Raw genomic sequence first — 24,354 nt, forward strand, 5'->3', positions numbered from 1 at the left:
AAAAAAAAAAAAAATTCAGATTGATGAAAACGAGGAAATCTGTATTTTTATCAGGTTACCTAGTTGGTACTAATGAATGCTAAAAATGAGAACTACTGAGCTCGTTCTGCTAAGACCCTGTGTTGACATTTCTTTAGGGGCTTTATGGGCTCCGACTCTTCACGTACTCTGTGTTCTTAGCCTCTTTTCAGTTTTCTTCTTTAAACAGAGACTCCTAACTAACCAGTAGTATCAAAGGCTTGACCACACATCTTTTCCCCTGCTACTTTAGGAGAAAATTAGGCTTTGTATTTGAAGAGGGGTTTTTTTGGTTTTATTTGTTTGTTTTTTGTTTTAGTTCATGGTTTTTTTTCTTGTTCTCTTTCGCAGTCCCATGAGCGTGTGAGCAAGCGGCTACATCAGAGGTTCCAGGCCTGGGTGGACAAATGGACCAAGGAACACGTGCCCCGTGAGATGGCAGCAGAGACCAGCAAGTGGCTCATGGGTGAGGGGCTGGAGGGCCTGGTGCCCTGTACCACCACCTGTGACACAGAGACCCTGCACTTTGTAAGCATAAACAAGTACCGTGTCAAATACGGCGCAGCGTTCAAAGCCCCGTAACCGCAGAGCCAGAGCAGGTAACTGAGGGGGTGTGTGTGGGGAGCGTGCGCACTCACGCACACTGAAGAACAAGGAAGATGCCTTTCAAGCCTCACTGGGCCTCTCTGGGACATGGCCACCCGATCAGTGTGTGGCTGGTTTAACCTGGCACCAAGTGAGCTGCATAGAAGGAACGTGGATACCATACGAAGCCGGAGCTGGAACTTTTCCCAAGGGGTTTGGGGTGTTAGCCTGCCCTGGAGGGGAAGGAAATCCGTGCAAGCACAGAGACGCGCAGCTCGCTTGCACACACCAGCAGAGCTAAGACTGGAGTCTCCTGGGGCCTGACCTTCGATGAAGGAGCCAGACGCCGTTCACACCTTGACTGGATGGGCGTGCACTGACAGACTGGGGAAGGACTCACCGCTCAGATGGATTGTAACTCTGATGGTCACTGCTCCTCTCCTCCCCCCAAAAGGAAAAAAAACTGGATTTGATTTTTTTTTTCTTTTTCTTTTTCTTCCTGGTCACTCGAGCACATCTAGATCACCCATTAGATTTTATCTGGGACCTGCAGTTTGGCTTTGGGATTGATCATCTTGTGGGTTTTTCCTGACGAATCCTTCGCTGCCCACCCTTTACACTCTCCTCTGGTTCTCAACCTCAGCAAGTTCAAATCCGTCGTCCTTTTTAGCTCCCGTGGAACTGTTTTGTACCTGCTTCTTTACTAGTCTACCCTAGTGCCATCCACCAGCTTTACTCTCTGACACACACACACACACACACACACACACAATTTTAACTTGGTTTTTCTTTTTCTTTTTTTTTGTAAATAATGTACATACTGTCGATTTTTTATTAAAAGAAATATGCTTTGATGTGCTAGCATAACTGCTCTAGCTTCTTGTGTACCATAGTTCTATGTGGCTCAGATTTAGTACCTGTGAACAGATGTACAAGACATTTATTACACTTTTTACCAAAGGGAGTTACTGTTGTAGTACTTTTGTGTAAAACTTGTCTCCCCCTTGCCCCAACTTTTTTTCTTTTTTCCTTTTTCCCCTTTCATTTTTTTCCCTTTTTTTCTTTTCTTTCTTCTTCTTCTTTTTTTTGTAAATAAATAAAGCTTGGTTCTTACTTAAGGAATGAACTCTCAACCCAAGTCCCTTCTCCTCACCAGAGAACTACTGTGGAACAGGGATTTGGGCTTCAGTTCCTTACCCTCGGCACAAACGAGAATTTGCTTTAAATGGTTAGCAGTTCATTGCACTTGTCTCAAATCAAAATATTCCAAATTTTTAAAATAGAATACTTCATTTTTTTCTCCTTATTTCAACTGTTTGGAAATATTTTCTATTTGGGCAGTTGTCTGGCTATTTAGTTTGCATTTCTGTGTTATTTTTCTTATCCTTAATTGGAAATGGGGGTGAACGACTTAAATACCAAAGCAGTATTTGAAGGAAATGCGTACAAGGCGTGTGGTATAAATGGGGTTGGGAGAGAGATTTGCTACATTATTAGCAACTGCAAATGGAATATATATTTTTTTAATTACATAAATTTAGACTGGTAGACCAGACATTTAAACTGAGTGAGTAGTTGTTTTATAGGTCTTTAGCCTGGAGTTTCCGAACAAAGACCAACTGAACCCCTCCCAGTACTCTGGTAGATTTATTCTCCATCAACCATTACCCTAGTCTCAGTCGTTAAGTAAGCAGTAGTGTTTTGTGTGGTTTTTGTTTGCTTAAAAACCCCCAACACTGCCACCGAAGACTACAAGTGTGGGGGCTTCTGAACTTTAAAAACACATGGTATAGACTTCTATTTTAGACTTTTGTTGTTGCAGAGGGAACAGGAGACTCTGAGCCCCAAAATGTAGGGGGTGGTAATAGAGCCTTGTGGGAGAAGATAGTAGGGTGAAGCTAAGGCAGTGCCTGACTTGGAGGTACAGTGATGCGTTATTGATTGAGGGGAAAGATCTTCAGGTTTCCCCACTTATCCCCCTCTGCTTAAGAACAGGCAGGCTGACTTGAAATTATATGGGGGAAATGATCTGGTCTTACCAGGGGCACCCCATCTGTTAGCTGTGGTAGCACTGTTATGTCCAGACTTACCTCCCTGCAGGTCAGGATCTGGCTTCAGGGCCAAGTTCAGAAGAAAAGGCAACCCATCAGGGCAACCCAAAGAAGTGGGAGCTTCACCTACAGCCAGTGTTTTTACAAGCACCATCTTTAGCCCTCCTGCTCTCTGAAAACTGAACTCCAAGTTCTAAACCCAGTCTTTGTTATAGCGGTGAGTTCTCTTTAGTTAAAATCATGTGTGGTGTTCTGTACTAGTCCCCTTTCCCTGTGATTTGCACTTGAAATGTGAACTTGGTCAGTATTTCCATTAAAGTATCAGGGCTAACGTGTATATATTTTTCTTAGTAATGATTTTATAGACAAGCGCACTGCTTGGCAATCCTAAAAGGGGGAAAAAGAAACTGCCGATGGACTAGGGTAAGGATGAAATTGGAGAGGTTTCTGGCATTGTGGCTTTTCTGAACTCTCCAGCCCTATGTGGTGAAATAACGTTATTCAGGTGGGATCTTGAATGCTATGACTGATCTGCCATCACATCAAAATATATCCAGGGTTTCTGGGGATAAGTGACGGCTATACACACAATATGTTGGAGGAAGCTCCGGTTATCGCGGCGCAAAGCCCTCCCTGTTTTACACACATCTGCCGATCAGCTTCAAAGCACGGGCCCGGCGCCTGGCTCTTCCCACGTTAAGTAGGTTTTCCGGCTAGCGAGCACTAGAGGTCTGGCTGGCCGGGAGAACTAGCTGGTTGCCGCGCGTGGCTTCTAAGCCCGGGTGACCCACGTCTGCACCAGGGACCACGTCTGCTCCCGCCCGTCGCGCCTACAGCCCGCGTTTCGGTGTAGGGACTTTCCGAGACTCTAAGCGTCAAAGCTGCCGTTCTACTGAGGGATTTGCCCAGTGGCCCGCGGGTTCGGAAGAGCGGGTGGAGAGCCTCGGAAGCCGCGCTCTCGGCTCAGCGGCTCGCTCTGAGTTCCGCGCGGCGGGCCTTCCGAGAGCCGCCAGTGTTCCACGAAAAGCTGCCCGGGGCCGAAAGGCGCCCTTCGGACGCCGGAACCTTTGGTTCCCGGCCGTGGGCCGTGCCGGCAGCGGCAGAGGCCTTCCGGGGAGAGCAGCGAGCGCGCGGCGATGGCGATGGCGGCGGCGCCGGCCCTGAAGCACTGGCGCACTACTCTGGAGCGGGTAGAGAAATTCGTGTCGCCGCTCTATTTCACGGACTGTAACCTCCGCGGCAGGTGGGGGCCCCCTCGCCCCGGGCGCCGGCCGGCCGCCTCCGCGCGCCCCAGTCTTCCCTTCCGGGGGGAAACCCAAGCCGCGGCCACCCGGGCCGAGGGACGAAGTGCCTGCCGCGGACAGGGCAGGGGCCCGGGAGGAGGGCTCGGGAAAAGCTGTGCTGGGGGGCAGCCTTCTCGGCGGAGGGTCAAGGGAAGGCGCGGCCCCATCCGCCGACTCGCCCGCGGGCCGAACGGGAGCGGCCTCGAGCGCGCGCCCACCGGCTCCTCCCCGCCCAGGCTCTTCAGAGACAGCTGCCCGGTGACCGCGCTCTCCAGCTTCCAGACGCCCGAGAGGCTTTCCTACCAGCAGGCGGTGCAGCAGGAGTTCCGCCCCGCGCAGATCGGGGACAGCTTTGGACCCACGTGGGTAACGCTTGGAGGGGGCGGAGCCGCGGGCAGCCCCTCTCCCTCGCGCTGCGGCTCAAAGGGCCACACCTCCACGGCCGCCCCGGCTCCTAGACAGCCTCTGGGGGCGAAGCAGCACCCTCTGCTGGAAGCAGCTCCCTGCTGCCTTCGTTTTCCTGCGAGAGTTTTCATCCCCCGCCCCTGCCTTCTCCCAGGACCTCGACACCTTCTCAGGAAGACCCTCTAGGACGGATCACGGACCCCTGACTTGCCCGCCTTTTCCCCTCCCCTCGCCGCACATCGTGTTGCCCCTTTCTTGTGGCTCCGAGCTGAACAGCTTGTGATGCCGCGGATCCTTGGAGAAAAGTCCCTCTGACCCTTCGTCCAAGGGAATCTGGCAAAAGGACAAGGGCGTGGACCCCTAGGCCCATGCCGTTGGCTGTCTTGCAGGTGGTGGACCTGCTGGTTTCGGGTAGAGCTCACCATCCCAGAGGCATGGGTGGGTCAAGAAGTTCACCTTCGATGGGAAAGTGATGGAGAAGGCCTGCTATGGCGAGAGGGAGAACCTATCCAGGTGAGCAGCCCTGCCCTGGGGGTAGGTTGGGCCCCATTTCAGCCCAGGTCTGTGAAGAAGGTGCTGCTTAGCGGCTGTGCCTGTGGGTAAAAGAATTGCAGGGCTGGGGAAGTTGCCATTTAGGCCCTAGTGTGATCGGTCCCTCTCACATTGGGACGTTCAATGGATGGGTTTTGGGTCCTAAAATAATTAGTACTAAGCCAACCCTGCCAGTGACTGGCCATTTTCTCATTCTGGCCTGAAAATAATTGCTAATCAAGTACAATAATAACAGTACAGTAGATTCATTTATTAACCCTCTACTGGGTGCTGGGTACCAGAGTAGTGGCTTTGCAGACCATACCACTTTTTATTTTTAGTGGTTTTCATTGTTCTGTTTTGTTTTTTAGAGGGGGGGAGGGGAAGAGGGGGAGAAAGAATCTGTAGCAGAGATTCTGTGCTGAGTGTTGAGGGCAACGTGGGGCTCAGTCTCACAACCCTGAGAACATGACCTGAGCAGAGTCAAGAGTCAGTCGCTTAACTGACTGAGCCCCCCAGGCACCCGTAGTTTTAGTTTCAATACACCAGTTTTTATTATATGTAGCCTATACTTATGGGGGGAAACTTTCAAGCAGTTCTGGATGGCATAAAGGAAAAATTCAAGTCCTCTTCCCCTGAAGTAATGGATCTCTCCCTATCACAGCATCCCCAGTTCCCCAGAATGAACAACTAAGTATCCGTATCAGATTTAATTTTTATGATTGCTTGTGGTGGGTCTTTATGCCTGTTTACAGATAAAAAAAAACTAAAATATACAGTGGTCAGTTCACTTGCTCAGCTTCCATTCCAACTAGACTAAACAGGAGCCATTTGGTGATCAGGGCACTCGGGCTGCCATGGGTGTTGGGCACCGGCCTCCAGGGCTCCCTGATTTGCCAATGTTGGCTTTGTGTAGGCGAGAGGAGCCACAGCTGGGGGCTAAGTGGAGGGGCCTGGCCTCCCTCAGCTTACATTTCCCCTAAACTGTGGAAAAGCCTCTGGCCCTGTCTCTCTCATTCCACTCCCCACCAGGGTTTGACCACAGAGGGGGAGAAGACCAGCTATGTCCTGACCAACAGGCTGGAAGAAGGAGACCCCCGGAGGTGAGGTAGTCCCCATGCCCTGGTGGACCGTGCTGGGGGGGGGGGGGGGCCAGGGGGTAAGGAGGAGCTGAGGCTCAGAATGACCCGAATTGCCCACCTCCAACACTGGCATCCTCAGATCTCACAGTTTCTTTTTAAACAGGGGGATGGGGGGTTGTTTTGGTCTTTTTCCCCTGGCTAAAAAGATACTGTCTGCCTTCTTGTGGTAAATACAGGAAAGCACAAAGAAGTCAGTGACTCCCATTACCCTGCCACCTAGAGATGACCATTATTAACATTTCAGCACTCAGCTCAGGAACTCATTCAGGTGTAGTTCCTCCTGGCTAAGGTTGTATTTCTTTGATGATTTGCATCCGGATATCTTTTTGTCCCTTAATATAACATGGGCATTTTATGACACCGTTCAGAACTCAGACATAGTATTACTGTATTTTCTAATATTTATTGAGCACTGTAGCTGATGCTTCCGGTGCCTAGCACTGTGATAGTGAGTAGTATGGTCCTTGACAGCAAGGGGGACTCAGGGACACTTACATAATTACAAAACCAATGGGGGCTCTGAGAGCAAACACCAGGAGCTCAGTATGGAGGGTGGTCCCAGACTTGGGAGAGGTGGCAGGAGGGTGGGGGAAGGCTTCTCCACCAAAGTCCCATTTGCTCTCTGAAGACAGCAGAATAGCCCCAGAGACTACCGTGCCACTGTAGAGAACAACCCGCCCTGTGCTGGCTGCTGGATCTTTGCTCTGAAAGATTGGACCTGGGGGATCCAAACACGGTTTTAATATGCAGAAAGGGTTCGGAGACCAAGGCAGTGTTTGTAAAGTCAGTTGTGGAAATGGGAATAAAAGGCTGAGCAGCAGCGTAATTCACACAGTTCCCAACTCGGCTGCTTACTACCCCTGCCCGGGGTAGAACGCTCATCAGCAGAACAGGACCCTCTCGCACAGACCCCTGACCTACTGTGGGATCTTCCGGGGGGAGGTGGACCCTGGAGGCAAACAGGGCCTGGGCAGTGGCTGCCTCCTTGGTCCTCCCTCCCCCAGCCCCCAGCATCTTCTGCCAGTCTGTTAGCCTGAGGCTGCCTCCCCACATTTGTAGCCTGACCTTCTATGTGGAAGTAGCCTGCAATGGGCTCCTGGGGGCCGGGAAGGGAAGCATGATCGCAGCCCCAGACCCAGAGAAGATGTTCCGGGTGAGCCGGGCTGAACTGGCTGTGTTCTGCCGGGATGTCCACAGACTCCTGGTGGATCTGGAGCTGCTGCTGGGCATAGCCAAGGTAAGCGACACCCCTACCCCAGCTGCTTGCTCTAGGGACCTTCCCAGCTCTACCGGGGACCGGTTGTGTCTTGGGTCGGAGAGTTGGGAGTCTGGGAATCCAAAGAGGGTGAGTGTTTCTGCCTGCTTGAGTATTGAAAGGATTTCCCTCTATAAGGGGGAGGAGGGAGGCGGTACTAAGCAGGGGGAACCAGAAGGAGCAAAGGGTTGGAGGTAGGAAGGAGCTCTGAGAGGTCATTTGGGGCCGAGTTCTGGAGACCCACCTTGCTCCGGATGGGAATTAAGGGGCAGAACCCTGCTGCAGGGCCTTGGGGAAGACAACCAGCGCAGCTTCCAGGCCCTGTACACAGCCAACCAGATGGTGAACGTGTGTGACCCTGCCCAGCCACAGACTTTCCCGGTGGCCCAGGCCCTGGCCTCCAGGTTCTTTGGCCAACGTGGAGGAGAAAGTCAGCATACCATCCATGCCATGGGTCATTGCCACATTGATACAGGTAGGGCAGCAGCTGGCCGGGTTGGCTGGGCAAGGCAGGGGTGCCCTTGAAGCCCTGGCTATGCCCCAGAAACACTGTGTCGTCCCCAGTGAGCTCTTGGCTCACCATGGCCTTAGTTTTCCCCATTTGTAAAATGGGCTTCGCTAGGTGTGGCTTCGTTTATTCTCTTGACAAAACTGAGGCCCCACATGGCCCTTGCTAGATGTGGGGAGGTAGGTTCCTAGAGAATGATGGCTGTAAAGTAGGCAGACAGGGTTGGCGCCACGATGGAGGCACTTAACCCTGATGGGTCAGGAGGGCTCAGAGAGGCTTCCTAGAGGAGGTGACCTTTTAACCAAGTGAGACCAAGTAAGAGTTTGACAAGGGTGTCCCAGTCCTCAGGGAGGAGTGATGTAGAAGTAAGGGAGATAGGGACTCATGCACAGGGGCAGGTTTGGGGCGGGGGGTGGGTGGGTAGAGGGGGTGAGGGATAGGGCGGGGGGGAGTCATGAGTTCAGCTTTGAACTTGATGAGTCTGCAGTGTCTGTGAGGCTTATGGGAAATCTGTATTTTTTTAAAAGATTATTTTATTGTTTGAGAGTATGTGCATGCACGTGGGCCAGCGGGAGGAGGGGCAGAGGGAGAGGAAGAAGCAGACCGCTCTCTGAGCAGGGAGCGCCACACGGCTGGATCCTGGGACCCTGGGATCATGGCCCAAATCAAAGGGAGACGCTTAACTGACTGAGCCACCCAGGCGCCCCAGGAAATCTGCATTTTTAACAAGCTCCCCGAGGTACTGAATCTGAAGCAGCTAATGTTTCGGAACCATAGAACAAGGCTTTCTGTGCTGTGTTGTGGTTCACGGTGGAGTGTGAGGGCTCTGGACCGGTGAGCAAGGAACCGGGCCTAGAGGGCAGGAGAGGCTGTAGTGCCTCACACAGTGGGGCTGGCCCAGGCAGATCCATGTCGGGATGCCACGCCCCCTCTTCTGCGGCACCCACCGATGTGGTAACCTCTGCCACCTTCTATAGGGTCCTTTCAGGGGTTGGGGGCCACAGCCTCAGAGTGAGGCTGTTGCAGGGCACAGGGCCTCCAGTTCCTGACTTGTGAAACTGACAGCCTCCTTTCCCCACCCCCTACTCCCACCTCGAGACAGGGTCTTGAAGTGAAAGCTCAGGAGGGATGCCGGAGGGCCTTACAGGGAAAGGAGCCTAGTATGGAGGAGGACAGCCCTCTGGAGGCCCAGGGTGCTGGGGGGCAGGGGCGAGGCTGGAGATCTATGGGGAGCCGGGCACCGTGCTGCTCTCCCTCCACCTCTGACCCCTTTCCGTCCAGCCTGGCTTTGGCCCTTCAAGGAGACTGTGCGAAAATGTGCCCGGAGCTGGGCGACAGCCGTGCAGCTCATGGAACAGAACCCAGACTTCATCTTTGCCTGCTCCCAGGTCAGAGGGACAGCCGTGTGGGGACCTGGATGAGGTCCAGGGCCTTCTCACACCTGAGGAAGGGGGCTTTTCCCCACCCTCAGCTGCCCACTGGCCCCAGGTGCTTAGGCCAGGGGGCGGGGGGAGGGGATCCCTGTCACTCCTGCCCCAATATGGGTCCCATTGCCACACAGGCACAGCAGTTTCAGTGGGTAAAGAACCACTACCCTGGCCTGCATGCCCGGCTCCAGGAGTTCGCCTGCCGAGGGCAGTTCGTGCCTGTCGGGGGCACCTGGGTGGAAATGGTAAGTGCCATCTGCAACCCCTCAGCCTCAGGCCTCCCCTCTGGCTTTGTGGGTAGTTGGCTTTCTGTAGGACCTTCATACCCCTCCTGTGGGGTCCTGGACTCCCAAGGCCTGGGACCTCCAGGGGGTGGAGGGACTCAAGAAGGGTGGGAGGCTGCAGGCCCGTCCCCACCCTGCAAGCCTCCCCTTCCCCTGGTAGACAGCAGAGCGAAGCCAAGAGAGGAACACCTCTGGGCACTGGGCATGAGCCCTCTCCATCAGAGCCCTGGCTACTCCTGTGCGGGGTGGGGGTGGCCCAAGCTCCCGCCCAGTCCCCAGGGACGCTGATGCTGGCTGCCTCTGTCCTCACTTGCTGCCAGGACGGGAACCTTCCCAGTGGAGAGGCCATGGTGAGGCAGTTCCTGCAGGGCCAGAACTTCTTCCTGCAGGAGTTTGGGAAAATGTGCTCGGAGGTAGGCTGGAAGCCGCTGTGCCTGTGGGTACATGGGGCTCGAGCTTGACCTTGAGCCAGGGAAGGCTGAGGGGCTGGGGCTGCTTCACCAGGAGCCCCTTTCCTCACAGTTCTGGCTCCCAGACACGTTTGGCTACTCAGCCCAGTTGCCCCAGATCATGCGCAGCTGCGGCATCAAGCACTTCCTGACCCAAAAACTGAGCTGGAACTTGGTGAACTCCTTCCCGGTGAGCAGAAGCAGGGGGCCAGGGTCCCCACCTGGCCCGTTTCAGCTCCCACCTGGCTTACTCAAGGGTGATGAACCAACCACCCAACTCCACCCAGAGAGTCTCTTCCCCCCGACCCCAAGCCCAGGGGTACACAACAGGCCTTAGGCCTGACTCTGGCCCCTCTCCTGTCTCCCTGCCTGCAGCACCATACTTTTTTCTGGGAGGGGCTGGATGGCTCCCGTGTGCTGGCTCACTTCCCACCTGGAGACTCATATGGGATGCAGGGCAGTGTGGAGGAGGTGAGGGGGCACCCAGTGGCTGAGATGCAGGGGAGTGGGCTGGAGAGGGCTGGGTGTCCGGTCCTAGGCTCACCCGGGTTGCCCTGCTCTGCCTATCCAGGTTCTGAAGACCGTGGTCAACAACCGGGACAAGGGGCGGACCAACCACAGTGCCTTCCTCTTTGGCTTTGGGGATGGGGGCGGGGGCCCCACCCAGACCATGCTGGACCGCCTGAAGCGGCTGCACAACACAGACGGGCTGCCCAGGTGCACCCTGGCCCTCCAGCAGCCCTCGGGAGCTCCCTTTGCCCTTGCCTGCAGCCCTGCTTTCTGCTCAGACATTCCATCTAGCTCCTCCACTGGACCTTGTCCCATTCCAGTCCCTGACCTCAGCTCTTCCCAGCTTCCACCCTGGGGGCGGGGCAAAAGCTGCGGGTGGGAAGAGGCTTAAATCTGCTGGAGACAGAACCCTCCCCGTGTGTTTGGAACTGGCTTTGCCTGGACAGGGAGCATTCTGGAGATGGGCGGTGGGGATGCTCCTTTCTGTCGGGACTGGATCTCTCATCTGCTCTGGCAGGGGGAAGGGTGAGCCACATAGTACCCGCAAGGCTGGGCGACCCAGGCTGTGTCTCCCTCAGGGTGCAGCTGTCTTCTCCGGGGCGACTCTTCTCCGCACTGGAGAACCACTCAGGGCAGCTGTGCACGTGGGTCGGGGAGCTCTTCCTGGAGCTACACAATGGCACCTACACCACTCAGGCTCAGGTCAGGTGCTAGTCCCTGAGCCCAGCAGGGAGCATGTGCCCTGGGTCTGCAGGGGCAGAGTCTAGTCCAGACCTGTGGGAATGAGGCTCGTGTTCCAGGGAGGCACTGAGGGGAGAGAAGTACCAGAGCCGGGTGGGCCAGGGACCTGGAGGTGGCAGGGCTGAGTATTCCTGAAGAAGGCAGGCCTCAGGCTGGGGAGGGAAGGGACAGGTCAGGCACTAGAGGCTTTAGCTGGGAGGCCCTGGGGAGCCTCGGGTTCTGAGCACGGAGGGCTTTGGAAGGTGGCCTGGGACAGATCCCCCCCCACCCCCAACAACTGTGCTCAGCTCAAGAAGGGGAACCGGGAGTGTGAGCGGATCCTGCACGACGTGGAGCTGCTCAGCAGCCTGGCCATGGCCCGCAGCACCCAGTTCCTGTACCCGGCAGCCCAGCTGCAGGACCTCTGGAGGTCAGGCCTGCTTCTGCCCAGCCCTGCCACCGCCCCGGCCTCCCCCCGCCAGCTCTGTGGCTGCCCCTCCAGCCTTCTCCATCCCTGCTCCGGGCTCCCGCAGGCTGCTGCTCCTGAACCAGTTCCATGACGTGCTGACCGGAAGCTGTATCCAGCTGGTGGCGGAAGAGGCCATGTGCCACTATGAAGGTGAGCTGGATGGCCTGCCTGCCACTGTCCCCGGGCGGGGTGGAGCCCGGAGAGTGGCCTGTGGGCTACTCAGGGGTCCTCCCAAATCCACCGCCCACCCATGACCAGCCTGTCTCTTCTCAGACATCCGTTCCCATGGCAACACGCTGCTGAGTGCTGCGGTGGCTGCTCTGTGTGCTGGGGAGCCAGGCCCCGAGGGCCTCCTCATCGTCAACACGCTGCCGTGGAAACGCACTGAAGTATTGGCCCTGCCCAGGCCTGGTGGGGCCCACAGCCTCGGTAGGAGCTGGGGGGAGAGGCTGCTACTGCAATGGGAGGGACATTGCCCCAGGGGAGGGGGCGCTGCCCTGGGTTGCCCCCAGCTAGGGGGCAGTAGGAGAAGCAGCCACCCAACCCTCGGGTGAGGCTCCCAGAAGGTCAGGGAGGCCGCACTGATGCCCGGGCCTCATCCCCAGCCCTGGTGACTGTGCCCAGCATGGGCTATGCTCCTGCCTCCTCCCCCACCTCAGTGCAGCCCCTGCAGACCCAGCAGCCTGTGTTTGTGGTGCAGGAGGTAAGTGTTGGCACAAGCGGGTGTGCGGGGCCCCTCCTGGGCCATCCCTAACAATGTGGGGATTGTAATTACGCTCTCCAGCTGGAGCAAGTGGTGGGGGGCTGGGCTGGGGGTGCCATTGGTGGTGGGAAGTCCCTGCAGACTCAGCTTCAAGGACGCTTCCCACCAAGACCGACGGTTCTGTGACTCTGGACAATGGCATCATCCGGGTGAGGCTGGACCCAACTGGCTGTCTGACATCCCTGGTGCTCGTGGCCTCCGGCAGGTGCCAACTCCTCATTGCCCTCTTCCTTTGCTTGGCAGGTGGCTCCCAGAGCCCGTTCCCTCTGTCCCCTGGCCCCAGCTCTGCCCATGGCAGCCCATCAGGGGCTCTGGACCCACACAGGGCAGGGCAGGCTGGGCTAGGAAGAGTCCCCTTGTCCTGTGGGCCTGTTCTCCCGGCCCCCACCCCACCTCAGGCAGCTGGAGAGACCAAGGTCATAAAGTTCTAATCCTTCTAGGGAGGCCATTGCTGAGGGCATGGTGGGGAACCAGTTTGTGTTGTTTGATGATGTCCCTCTGTACTGGGATGCATGGGACGTCATGGACTACCATTTGGAGACACGGTAAAGTGTGGACAGGCCCGGGGTGGTGGTGGGCCCTCTCCATCAGCTTGCCCTGGCTCAGCTTAGCTACCCCACCCCGCAGGAAGCCAGTGCTGGGCCAGGCAGGAACCTTGGCAGTGGGCACTGAGGGCGGCATGCGGGGCAGCGCCTGGTTCCTGCTGCAGATCAGCCCCAATAGTCGGCTTAGCCAGGAGGTGGTGCTGGACGTTGGCTGCCCCTATGTCCGCTTCCACACCGAGGTAGCAGGCAGCGGGGTGGTGGGCATTCTCCCTGGGCGGCTGGGAAGGAGGGAGTCGCCCAGGCCTGTGTGTGTGTGTGTGTATCCTTCCGTCATAGGTGCACTGGCATGAGGCCCACAAGTTCCTGAAGGTGGAGTTCCCCACCCGCGTGCGGAGCCTCCAAGCCACCTATGAGGTCCAGTTCGGACATCTGCAGCGGCCCACGCACCACAACACCTCTTGGGACTGGGCTCGATTTGAGGTCTGACATGGGGTGGGGTGGGGTTTGCAGCCTGCCGGGCTGGGAAGAGACCTGTGTGGTGTGGGGTCAGGAGTAGGACGGTGATCACCGGGATCACCATGCTGGACGTTTGGGCTGGACCTTGTGCTAAATGCTGTGTTTACTTTGACCCACATGCCTGTTGGGTGGGGTGAATTCTGTTGTCCCCATTTCACAGATGAGGAGCTGAGGCCTAGACAGGTTGGATGGTGTACCAAGCACCTCCAGTGGTGAGAGCTGGAGTTCCATCCTGTGGTCCCAGAGAGGGCCCTCCCAGTAGTGGTGGGAGCTTCGGGCAGGGGAGGGGGCGGGGCCACCAAGCGGGTCTGGCATCCGCCCTCCAGGTGTGGGCCCACCGCTGGATGGACCTGTCAGAGCACGGCTTTGGGCTGGCTCTGCTCAACGACTGCAAGTACGGCGCGTCGGTCCGCGGCAACGTCCTCAGCCTCTCTCTGTGAGTGGAGGGCCCGCCAGGCCGCGAGGGCTGGCATGGGGGCGCACGTCCTCCCGGGCCGGAACACCCACAGTTCCAGCCCGGCCCATTTCCACCCTTCCCACCCCAGCTTGCGGGCACCAAAGGCCCCCGACGCCACTGCTGACATGGGTCGCCACGAGTTCACCTACGCGCTGATGCCGCACAAGGGTGAGTGCCGCGGCCCGGCATGCCTCTCTGCCCTGCTCTGAGGCTCGGTTTCTTCCCAAACACCAGCGCGCCCATGCTCCCACCCCCATTACCAGGCTCCTTCCAGGAAGCTGGCGTTATTCGAGCTGCCTACAACCTCAACTTCCCCCTGTTGGCACTGCCTGCCCCAGGCCCAGCGCCCGCGGCATCCTGGAGCGCCTTCTCTGTGTCCTCGCCCGCAGTCGTGTTGGAGACAGTCAAGCAGGCAAGCGGCGGGGGCGGGGCGGCAGGGGGCGGGGCCTCAGCTGAGCCCGCCCCTACCCCGCCCACCACCTGCCTCCCTCCGCAGGCAGAGGCCAGCCTCCAGGGCCGTACGCTGGTGCTCAGGCTGTACGAGGCCCACGGCAGCCACGTCGACTGCTGGCTGTACACGTCGCTGCCGATTCAGGAGGCCGTCCTGTGAGTGGGGGGCACAGAGGGAGGCGGGAGTCCTGCCCTCGCAGGGCTCTCGTAACCCCTCCTGTTCTCCAGCTGCAACTTCCTGGAGCAGCGCGACCCTGACGGCCACCTGCCCCTTAAGGACTCCCGCCTGAAGCTTACCTTTTCTCCCTTCCAAGTTCGGTCCCTGTTGCTGGTGCTGCAGCCCCCTCCCAACTGAGCCCCAACTGGTGGGGCTTTCTGTGTGGAAGGCTTCCCTCCTCACTTCTGCCTCCCCAGCCTGAAGCAAGAGCCCCTCATGTATTGAACAATAAATCCTCGACTCAGGAACCCTGCTAGCAGTAGTCCCTGCTCACTCCCCTCGGGGCCTAGCCTCAAGGAGGAAGACTTTTCCCCAGGCATTTGTGCAGGGTCTGGGTTGCTGCGCCCCCTGGGATTTGGGATATCAGGGACCACAACCTGGCTAAGAGACGGGATAAGAAGCTCCTCCCATGGGGAGGAGGCCAGGAGGGTGGATTCCAGCTGGCTGCCCTCTAGAAGAGGAGCAAGAGGAAGCACAGGCAAATGGCAGTGCTGGGAATTCTGGTCGCGAGGAACTGGGGGGGCCCCCTGCTGCCTGGGGCCCGGGTCTCTACACCACCTCCAAGCAGCTGTACCTGCAGAGGCAGGCAGTCCTCTAAGAGCCAGGGCCTGGAAGACGGGTGGAGGGGCTCAGTCGGCCTTGCCTGGGTGGCTCTCTTGTTTCCAAGGTCAGGCAACAGCTTGTCCCAAGTTGGGCTTCCCAGACCTTCTACAGCCAGCCCAAGAAGTGCCAAGAAATTCAAGTGTATTCGTTTATTAAAAATCATAGCATTTTTCACGTGGGTTTAAAAAATGGGGAATGGGGTACAATTAAAAACATCATAGTTGTGTAGGGAAAAGCCACAGAACCGGGACACCTGGCCCCCAGCAGCTCCAGCCTGCTTCAGCTGAGCCACCCAGGCCCCGCAGGGCTTGGCAGAGCAAGGAGGCCCTCCTGCTAAGAGGCTGCCGTCCCCTCATTATCCAAGGATGGGGTGTCAGCTTTGATCCTTCGGGGTCTGCGGTGGCCTGGGACGAGGACAGGTGAGGCTCAGGACTGCCCTGATGGCCTCCCCTCCACCTCCGTCCGCAGTCTTCCCACCAGCACTACCACTTCTTTTCTGGTCTTTTTTTTTTTTTTTTTAAGATTTTTTCTTTATTTATCTGACAGAGATCACAAGTAGGCAGAGAGGCAAGCAGAGAGAGAGGAGGAAGCAGGCTCCCCGCAGCGCAGAGAGCCCGATGTGGGGCTCGATCCCAGGACCCTGGGATCATGACCTGAGCCGAAGGCAGAGGCCCAACCCACTGAGCCACCCAGGTGCCCCCCAGCACTACCACTTCTTACAGAGCCTTCTGGCAAGGCCCACCTGAGGTTGCTGGTCTCCTTCTCCTTTTTCCCTTCCCAGGGACTGGCGGGACCTCTGGGTCCTGCTGGAGGCTGGTCCCCTCTGGCTGCTGGGCTGTACTTTGACCAGGAGGGCCTCTGGGTGTCCCACGTGTCCTGGAAGGGGCTGTGCTTGGAACGAGAGGATCCTGAGTAGAGGAGATAGTCCCCAGGGGGCTCTGTGAGCAGTTCAGAGGTTGGTGAGGACCCACTGTTTGCCCCCCATTGTCAAGGGAGGGCTCCTGGGGGGTGTAGCTGGGGCAGGAGAGAATGAAGGGAGGAGACGTACCTCCAGTCTGTGCTCCAGCCCCTGCTGTGCTCCTTTGGATTTCTTCTTGCGGGACTTGCCTCCTGCAGGACACTGACACTAGGCGGGGGGAGGATCCTGTGCCCTCAGCCCCCTTCCTGCAGACTCCCGCTCTGGGATGACTCCCAGGGGTGGAGTGGGGACTGGGATGGAGAAGGGCAATGTAGCTTTTGCAAGCACCTTAGTCCTTCCTGCTCTCCTAGCTTATTACATTGAGAGTGGCTTACCTTTCGGGGCCAGGGGTCCAGGATCCCCCTAAAATGGAATGAGAACTCAGGAATCAACCTGGCTAGAGCAGGGGTAGTTTTCCTTGGAAAAGCAGAGTTCACAACTATCCTTCCAAATCAGTGGGGCTTCTCCCCTAAGAGGCCTCTCGGATAGCCCCATCCTCCCCAGGTGGGACCCCACATCAAGGCCACCCTGCCTTGGGCTGCTCCACTGGCTGGGACCCTGGGGCTAAGGAGAGGAGGAGTAAACCATGGTATGGAAATGGTGTAGGAAATCCTATACCATTGGGAATAGTGTGACCCCTGGGGGTGTCCACAGGCCCTAGACATCTGCTCCTAGGAGACCCCAGCTCCTGCCCTACTGGGACCCCAGGCCTATCCACCCCACTAGCTTCCTCAGGATTTCCATTTGCCTGTGTGAGGTTAGGGCCCAAACCTGGAACCAGATGGTCCGGCCACGCCGGTCCCGCAGGGAGCTCATGCCAGGCACACCATAGCACTGCAGCCATGCTCGGAAGGCAGCAAAGTCCTCCTCCCCGTGCTCCGGCCCGTATCCTTTGCCCCCTGTGGGACAGAGGAACCGGGCCGGAGTCGGAAGGCAGACTCGGGCTGTGAGGAGGGGGAGCCTGGTCGACCTGGCTCGGACCTCAGCCACACAGCTGAGGGACTGCGTCAGGGGACCGAGGCTCTCCCTCCCGCAGCTGTGTGCCCTCAGGCTGGGGCCTCCCTGGCTCTGGGCCACAGCTTTCCCATCCTGGGGTGGGGGGATTAACCCTTGTCCTGCCCACCTCCTGGGCTGCACAGAGGACATAGATGCCTAACAAGTGAGGAGGCTTGATCCAGGTAGCAACAACTAAGTCTATAGACATCCACACCCCAAGGAGGGCAGGAACAGCCCTGGGGTTCCACAGTATTCTGAAGCAGAGGTAGAGCCATCTTTGGCTCCCAGGGCTCACCCAGCTGGACCACTTCCTTGGGCACGGAGTGACACAGTTCCAGCAGGTCTGGGTTCTGCAACTTAGCCCTGATCTTCTGGCTCAGGGTCAGCTCCGGGCTCTGGAGAAGGGGCAGAGGCAGGAACTGGCTGGCAGCGTGAGGCAGGGCCACTCAGAAGGCAAATGAGTCCCAGGGTGCAGAACCCCAAGAGCTTAGCTGGGCTCAAGAGACAATCCATCTGCACCCACCCCGGACACTGCAGAGAAAGGGAAATGGGCCCAAAGCTAGAGACACCTAACCCAGCCTTAGTTGTCGATGGCCGCATTGCTCCCTGCACCCTCACCGGCCTGCGCTGCTGCAGCTCCTCTAGAACCTTACGGGCCTTCTCAAAAGGGGGTATCTTCAGCCTGCATTGGGGTGGAGAGAGAGAGCCATGCTAAGCAGTGGAGAATGCGGGCACACCCAGCCCTTCCTAGTCCTCCCGGTCCACCTGCTGACCGGTACAGGATCTCTGCCCGCAGATAGTTGCCAATGCCATTGAAGAACCTCTGGTCCAAGAGAACCTCGCAGATGGGCTGGTCAAAGACCTTGTCCGCTAGGTTTCGTAACACGTTGTCCCTGGAGGAACACAGCCAGCCGGGCACATGAGACCCCCTTCTCTGCCCCCATTCCTGAGGGCTTGACACACGATAGGGGAGAGGGGCCAGCAGTACCTGTACCTGGATGTAAGGGTAAGGAATGTGGGAGTCTCTGTTCCCCTTTCCCAGCCTTGGTGCTATATTGGCCGTGAAAACCTCCATTTTCATTTTTTTTTTTTTCAATATTTTGCTCATTCGTTTCAGAGAGGCAGAGGGAGAAGCTGACTCCCTGCTGAGCTGGGAGCCAGGTGTGGGGCTCCATCCCAGGACCCCAGGATCATGACCTGAGCCAAAGGCAGATGCTTAACCATCTGAGCCCCTCAGGGGCCCCTCCATTTTCCTGTTAATTGGGAACACCAATATGAGATTTGAATTCATTATGAATGGTGAAAGATACCAATCAAAAGCAATGTGTTCGGGGTCCTGGGTGTCTTGTCTTTGGCGCAGGTCATGATCCTGGGGTCCTGGGATTGAGCCCTGAGTGGTCGGGCTCCCTGCTTCTCCCTCTCCCTTTGCCCCTCCCACTGCTTGTGCTCACTGTCTCTCAAATAAATCTTTTTTAAAAAGGCAATGTATTCAAGGAAGCACACGAGTCCGTAGATATTGTGGTCTATCACCAAAGACCCTCAGATTCAAGACTTCAAGACCTTTTGGAGAACAAGGTGATCCCAAGAGCTCACGTGGTGTCCCAAGAGCCTGAGCTCCCTGTCTGGAACTTCTGATGGACTAGAATGTGGGTCTGACACTGGTGGGGTCAACTTTTCTGAAGACCCTGAAGATCTTCAAGGAAGCCGGAGCTCACTGTGCAGGAGATGTGTGCTGACAAGTTGTGGTTAGAGAGTGTTCCAGCAGCCCCCACCTCCAGGGGTTCCAGGTCTCTCCTCATCCCCATGAAGAGGAAATGCACCTTGTTTCTTTGTGGGAAAGGATCCTGGAGAGACTGACTCAGTAACAGGCACAAGGAGCATATGAAGTAGGGGCCGTAAGACACAGTTTGGGGCCAACTGGGGAACACTAGCCTAAGTGGTCAGAGCACTAGGCGGCAGACCCCTGCATGCTCCTCAGTAGTGGGACCAAAAAAACCGCCAAAATTCACTTGAGAGAAACTTCAGAGCCAGCTGACATGTAATGACTTCCCAGGAAGGTTAAGGTGGGAGGAATCCAGGACCCTGGGGTGAACTCAGGGTTGTGCCTGGGAAGGCCAGGAATCAAGTGACTTCTGTTGTGCTCAAGACACCCTGACCAACCCTGACGAGCCACTGAGCCTAAGGCCCAATGGAAAGCATGCCAGCCCCAAGGGAGGACTCGCCAAGTCCACTGCAGGCCTTGAGTCCGTGATTCTGTCCCTACAGCGCTTTCCCTCTAGGACTTTGCAAAGGCTGGGTCCTTTTTATCAGGCAGGCCTTGGCTCAAATCACCTGGAGTGGTCTTTTCCTAATCCCCCACCCCCAGCCCCCTGGCCAAGAGTCATCTATTTCTTGGATTTTTCTTCTATTTGAAGTCACCCACTGTTTCCTTGTTCCCCCTGCCCTACCTGAACTTCAGCCTGTGGGAGAGGGACCACATCCATCTTGCTCACTGCAGTACCCACCCAACACCTGGAAGAGGGCTTCGCACAAAAAAGAAACCCACACACGTTTCATGTTTCAGGGAAGGGAAGTGGCTGGCAATCCTCCGCGACACACATCACATCCCAGGTGGGGCGGTGACCCCTCCGGCAGATGGTCACAGACCAGTGGGCAGGCAGAAGTGGGAGACCGCAAACTCATTTCAGAAACTGTGGCATGAGGCAGCCCCCCGCCTCGAAGCAATTTCTTCCTGCTCAGGGAAGGGAACCTGAGCAGGAACCGTTCTTGCCAGGTTGTTAAAGCCCTGTCACCTTTCTTAGCCTCAGAGAACCACAGTGGAATGCTGATCCCCAGCTCTGACACGAGCTGGCCATGTGTCCTCGGGACAGGCCTGCCCATCCTCCTCTTGCCCCCCCACATCAGTTGTTTTGGGGCTCCACATCCATTAGCTCCCCAGGAAAGGAGACTTTTTGTCAACACATGAAGGGACTGAGGAACCAGAGGGGACTAGACTTGTTCCTCACTGGCCAGCGAGGCACTAACAGAGCCAGGATGGGAGCCTAAGACTGTGCTCATCACTCCTGGTACCGGGCCTACCTGAACTGCTCATACTCCAGCAAGACACAAGGCCCACGGCCGGGCTGCCACTCGCCCCCGAGGTCCCAATGGCCAAAGCGGCGGATGTCCACGAAGCAGAGGGCGAGTGGGGGACCAGGGGGAGCTGTGTAAAAGCGCAGGTGGGCATGGGCCGGCAGTGCGTCCCGGGGCGCCAGCTGGAAGGAGCCAGACATGCCAAAGCGGAAGACCAAGGCCAGTGGCTCCTGTGGGGGCTGGGCCCCAGGCAGGGGGCTCAGAGTCAGGCGCAGCTCCTTGCCACGGGCCGAGGAGGAGATGCAGTACGCGCTGCTCTCAAACGGCACCTCGGGGTTGCGGCTGACAGGTGACTTCTCCACACACCCGGCAAACACCAGTCCCTTGCACGCCTCGTTCACATAGAGACTGGCCAGATGCAGCTCGGGGCCCTCGGGCATTCTGGGCAAGGGGTGGCTGGGCCTGTAGGGGGGGGAAGGCAGGATGACAGCAGGTGGGGCCAAGCATGACCTTGTGACATAGAATTATTACCCCATTTTATAAAGGAGAACCCTGAGGGTCAGTGGCTCCTAGCTGCAATGGGCGGACAAATCAGCCAGCCTGGCCACAGGCCCTGGTCCCCAGCTGACAGTGCTCAGAAAACCCAGGGCACTATGGGGCTCATAGCCCCATAGCTTTGGGGAAGCAAGACTCTGCCTTATTTAACACTCTCCATGGGGCTTTCAGGAGCCCCCACTGCTTTCAGAATGAAGCCCAGATCCCTCCTGGGCCCACAGGGTCCTCTCATTTCCTCACTCACTGGCTCCAGGCACAGTCTCCCCATTGCCACGTCTTTGTCCCTGCGGTCCCTTCAGTCTGGGACACTGGAGAGAGGCCTTCCCTGACCACCCTCTCTGAGGTAGCAGCCCCCCACCACCACCGAGTTTTCTTCATGGCATCCCCAGAATCTGAAATCATCTTGTTTGTTGTCTGCCTCTACCTCCACTCCCACCTCAGAGGGCATGACTCCACTTCTTAGGACCCCGCCGGCACCTGGTCCGGAACAACTGAAGGAGCGACCCTAACCCCACCTGGGGAATGAGAACTCGGAACCATGCTACTCTGCCAGAGACTCTGCCTGCAGCAAGGACCAGCCTGTCACCACCCATGGCTCAGGACCAGACCTGGGACAAAGGGGAGGGAAGGCAGGTGTCTCCAGGCGCATATGCGCTGGAACCAGGTGCCCACGACTCTTGAGGGAGGAGGACAGGGGTGACAGGAAGGGCTCCTGAGCTCCAGGCCAAGGTCCAAGAGGGTAGAGGAAATGCCCGCATCAGCACCAAGCGCCAGCCCATGGGAATCAAACACCCCCGACACCTGGCTGGGGAGGAGTTTCCACTCTCCTCCAGGACCTGCCAAGATCAAGGCCAGGTTTTGTGTGGGGCAGAGGGGGCATTTAGCCAGGGAGGGCAGACTCCCTTACCCCCAACCCCTCTTCTGCGCCGTCTGGGGCCTGGCACCAAAAGAGTTCGTTTTCCGGTAAAAGGTGAAAGTCCAGATTCTTAACTTCCGCAGGGCGGGCACCCCATTGCTCGCTTCCCTTTCACCACCCTGCCCTGCTGCCCGTCCTCGGCTAATCCCAGGTCCCTTCCTCCCCAAGGTCCCCTCCTCAGTTCTGCCGCTTCCTCCCCCGGGCCAATAACCTGCTCCCCACGCAGCTCCCCGCCAGCCTGCAGCCACTGAGGGGTTAACGTGGGGGGCCCAGCTGCGCCTAAGAGCATGCTGGGAGCTGAGGTCGCTGCTCTGGCGCCTGCCGGGAAGTGTAGTTTCTCGAGCAGGCGGCAGTGCTTGGCTAGGATGGGCTGGGGGCCCCAGGTGTGGAAAAGGCTTTGGGGGCAGTCACCTGTCCGGGAGGTGGTGGAGGAACCTGGCTTCCTGCTGCTCGGAGCCGCTGGGATTGGGGTCAGGTCTGAGGTCCTGGGTTGCAGCTGTCTCCGTGGCGCAGGGGGTGGAGGGGTAGTGAGGCGGGGGAAGCCACCCGACTAGTCCCAAACAGGGTAGGCACTCCCAGCAGGAAACAGCAGCAAGGTCCAGAGGCCTAGGTGCCTGCACCTGTGCGCAGGGCGCGCAAGTGCGTGAAAAATGCAGGCCCTGGGGACCCGGTGGTGGCCACTAAACATCCAGGCACAGTCAGACGTAACACATACACAGAAGCACCATCACCACCTGCAGGGTGGCAAGTGTAGCCAAGCAACAAAAAGTGGGTGGAGAAGCAGAACAGACTTCAGATGGTAAGTGTGGTCTCAAGGGGCCTCTGTAATGCGCTTGCATTCTGTCCTAAGTGCGGTCGGCACAGGTGCCTGCCTGACCCACAGCCCGGATCTGCCCCTTCATACTACTTCTGCTTCCTCATTTCTTGAGGCCGAAGTATTTTTTTTTTTTTTTTTTTTTTTTTTTTTAGAGGCCGAAGTATTCTGAAGTAAACTAGGCAAACTACAACAAACTACCACATTTCATCCCTAATACTTCAACATTCATCTCTAAAAAGCGGTATCCTACAAAGCCACATTTATCATACCTAATAAAATGCCATCTAATACCTAGTCCACGTTCGAATTTCCTTAATTGTCCCCAAAATGTCTTTTATGGCTGGTCTATTCAGAGTTCCGCCAAGGGTTACAGGTTTCTTCAATCATTTTTTTGATTCAGATGGAACCACCCCGTCCATCTTCCCACTCACCCCACCCCTCCTTTTTGGTCTTCATGAAACTGACCTTTCTGGAGTCCAACCCAGTTGTTTTCTGAGAGGCCCCTTCACACTCTGGATTTGTCCGAATGTTTACTCAGATGCACTGCACTCCAAGCTGCTTCTCGGTAGGAGACACCCGACATCTGGCTGTCCCACGTCAGTGAGGCTGAAACCAATCACGGGTGAGGTTGTGACAGCCCGTCTCTGCTTTATAAAGATGTTTCACACCTCGTGACTACTAAGTAACCGATGGGGTGATTTCTCTGCTGGTTGGTATCTTGTTGTTTTGTTTAAATTAAGGTAAAACTCACCGTGTGGAATGCGTTTTGACAAATATATACACTCACATAACTATGGCCACAATCAAAAGAATACATTCCCCTCACCCCCCACCAACCTGGCAGTTTCCACTTCCACCCCACCTGCTGGCAAACCCTGACCTGCTTTCAGTCCCTATGTTTTGGCCTTCTCCATGCTACCACATGAACGGAATCGTCAGTACGTAGCCTTCCGAGTCTGGCTTCTCAGCATGATGCATTGAGACCATCCAAGTTATGTTCATCAGCCGTTTTCTTTCGACTGCGGAGTAGTAGTCCGTGTTTATCCAGTGTTTATCGAGTTTCCAGCTGAGGGGCGCTGGACTGTGTGAAAGCATTCCTCAGCACCCCGCAAATACCATTTCACATCACATAAACTTTTCACCTAATGGCTCTACCATCTCCAAGGATCCCTGCCTCAATCAAGCATTTAAGCAGGATTTATAAAGTAGTGGTTTTTCTCTCACTCCTTGTACCTTAATGGGAATTCTTCTGTAAAGAAGAGCTTTGCCTCTTTGACTAAGGCCATTTGATTGTCCTGAAATGTTAAAAAGACAGGATAAATTCTGTATTCCTTCCCTTTAATGATCAATTTTCAGACTAAGAATCTGGTGCACTAACATCTAATGGTGACAAATTAGGACTCATTTGGGGTTTTTTTGGTGGTGGTGAGGGACTTTGTCTTTTATAGACTCTTTCCTATTATTGATTCATGGATTTTTTTTTTTTTTTTTACATTCAACACAAGTAAATCCATTGCCGTCTTTATCTTCTCCCCCATTTAATGGAGTACTTATCAGGCACCAAAACTATACACACACAGGAACATAATTCCCATCCTTAAGAAATTCAGAAGGGTAGGGGCGCCTGGGTGGCTCAGTGGGTTGAGCCTCTGCTTTCGGCTCAGGTCATGATCCCAGGGGCCTGGGATCGAGTCCCACATTGGGCTCTCTGCTCAGCAGGGAGCCTGCTTCTCCTCATCTCTCTCTCTCTGTCTGTCTCTCTGCCTATTTGTGATCTCTCTCTCTGTCAAATAAATAAAATCTTAAAAAAAAGTTAAAAAAAAATTCAGAAGGGTAAATGAGGCAAATGAGT

General features: G+C 56.3%; 3 protein-coding genes across 7 annotated transcripts in view; 2 read left to right on the plus strand and 1 right to left on the minus strand.

Annotated features, from left to right (window-relative positions):
* SIN3A (SIN3 transcription regulator family member A) overlaps positions 1-1,909 on the plus strand; it is a 71,277-nt gene extending 69,368 nt beyond the window's left edge. Inside the window, exon 20 of the mRNA XM_059372065.1 lies at positions 370-1,909. Coding sequence (XP_059228048.1) covers positions 370-600 — 231 coding nt within the window. The 3' untranslated portion in view covers positions 601-1,909. The remainder of the gene's footprint in view (positions 1-369) is intronic.
* A 1,660-nt stretch (positions 1,910-3,569) lies between these two features.
* On the plus strand, positions 3,570-14,841 carry MAN2C1 (mannosidase alpha class 2C member 1). Its single transcript, XM_059371793.1, has 26 exons — positions 3,570-3,897; positions 4,174-4,299; positions 4,732-4,855; positions 5,906-5,976; positions 7,075-7,252; positions 7,556-7,745; positions 9,060-9,166; positions 9,340-9,450; positions 9,810-9,902; positions 10,012-10,128; positions 10,314-10,409; positions 10,510-10,655; positions 11,027-11,150; positions 11,477-11,598; positions 11,702-11,787; positions 11,911-12,066; positions 12,243-12,340; positions 12,511-12,605; positions 12,841-12,945; positions 13,028-13,184; positions 13,282-13,425; positions 13,788-13,897; positions 14,007-14,086; positions 14,182-14,330; positions 14,415-14,524; positions 14,597-14,841. Exons 1-26 carry the CDS (start codon positions 3,791-3,793, stop codon positions 14,721-14,723), a joined length of 3,129 nt encoding a protein of 1,042 aa, XP_059227776.1. The 5' UTR covers positions 3,570-3,790; the 3' UTR covers positions 14,724-14,841.
* A 475-nt stretch (positions 14,842-15,316) lies between these two features.
* On the minus strand, positions 15,317-23,056 carry NEIL1 (nei like DNA glycosylase 1). Of its 5 annotated transcripts, none has more exons than XM_059371797.1 (10): positions 22,968-23,056; positions 20,221-20,676; positions 17,916-18,035; positions 17,761-17,824; positions 17,438-17,537; positions 16,918-17,045; positions 16,482-16,509; positions 16,237-16,298; positions 15,931-16,096; positions 15,317-15,592 (listed from the first exon to the last, which is right to left on the minus strand). In XM_059371797.1, exons 2-10 carry the CDS (start codon positions 20,652-20,654, stop codon positions 15,522-15,524), a joined length of 1,173 nt encoding a protein of 390 aa, XP_059227780.1. In that variant the 5' UTR covers positions 20,655-20,676; positions 22,968-23,056; the 3' UTR covers positions 15,317-15,521. The 5 variants fall into 5 exon arrangements, with proteins under 5 accessions (XP_059227780.1, XP_059227778.1, XP_059227779.1 ...); XM_059371795.1 differs by lacking the exon at positions 22,968-23,056 and adding an exon at positions 22,097-22,411; XM_059371796.1 differs by lacking the exon at positions 22,968-23,056 and adding an exon at positions 21,897-21,975.
* Positions 23,057-24,354: the final 1,298 nt, after the last annotated feature.

The sequence above is a fragment of the Mustela nigripes genome, chromosome 13 (genome assembly GCF_022355385.1).
Source record: "Mustela nigripes isolate SB6536 chromosome 13, MUSNIG.SB6536, whole genome shotgun sequence".
NCBI classification, from domain to species: Eukaryota; Metazoa; Chordata; class Mammalia; order Carnivora; family Mustelidae; genus Mustela; species Mustela nigripes.

What these genes read in the sequence shown, in the direction of transcription:
- NEIL1 (XM_059371797.1), bottom strand. Translation starts at nt 20,654, where the DNA reads ATGCCCGAGGGCCCCGAGCTGCATCTGGCCAGTCTCTATGTGAACGAG. An exon ending in CGGGCAGAGATCCTGTACCG is followed by an intron (nt 17,825 to 17,915) that starts GTCAGCAGGTGG and finishes ACCCCAATGCAG; the next exon opens with GCTGAAGATACCCCCTTTTG. An exon ending in TGGACCCCTGGCCCCGAAAG is followed by an intron (nt 16,299 to 16,481) that starts GTAAGCCACTCT and finishes AGTGTCCTGCAG; the next exon opens with GAGGCAAGTCCCGCAAGAAG.
- MAN2C1 (XM_059371793.1), top strand. Translation starts at nt 3,791, where the DNA reads ATGGCGATGGCGGCGGCGCCGGCCCTGAAGCACTGGCGCACTACTCTG. An exon ending in GGGGACAGCTTTGGACCCAC is followed by an intron (nt 4,300 to 4,731) that starts GTGGGTAACGCT and finishes GCTGTCTTGCAG; the next exon opens with GTGGTGGACCTGCTGGTTTC. An exon ending in CCTACACCACTCAGGCTCAG is followed by an intron (nt 11,151 to 11,476) that starts GTCAGGTGCTAG and finishes AACTGTGCTCAG; the next exon opens with CTCAAGAAGGGGAACCGGGA.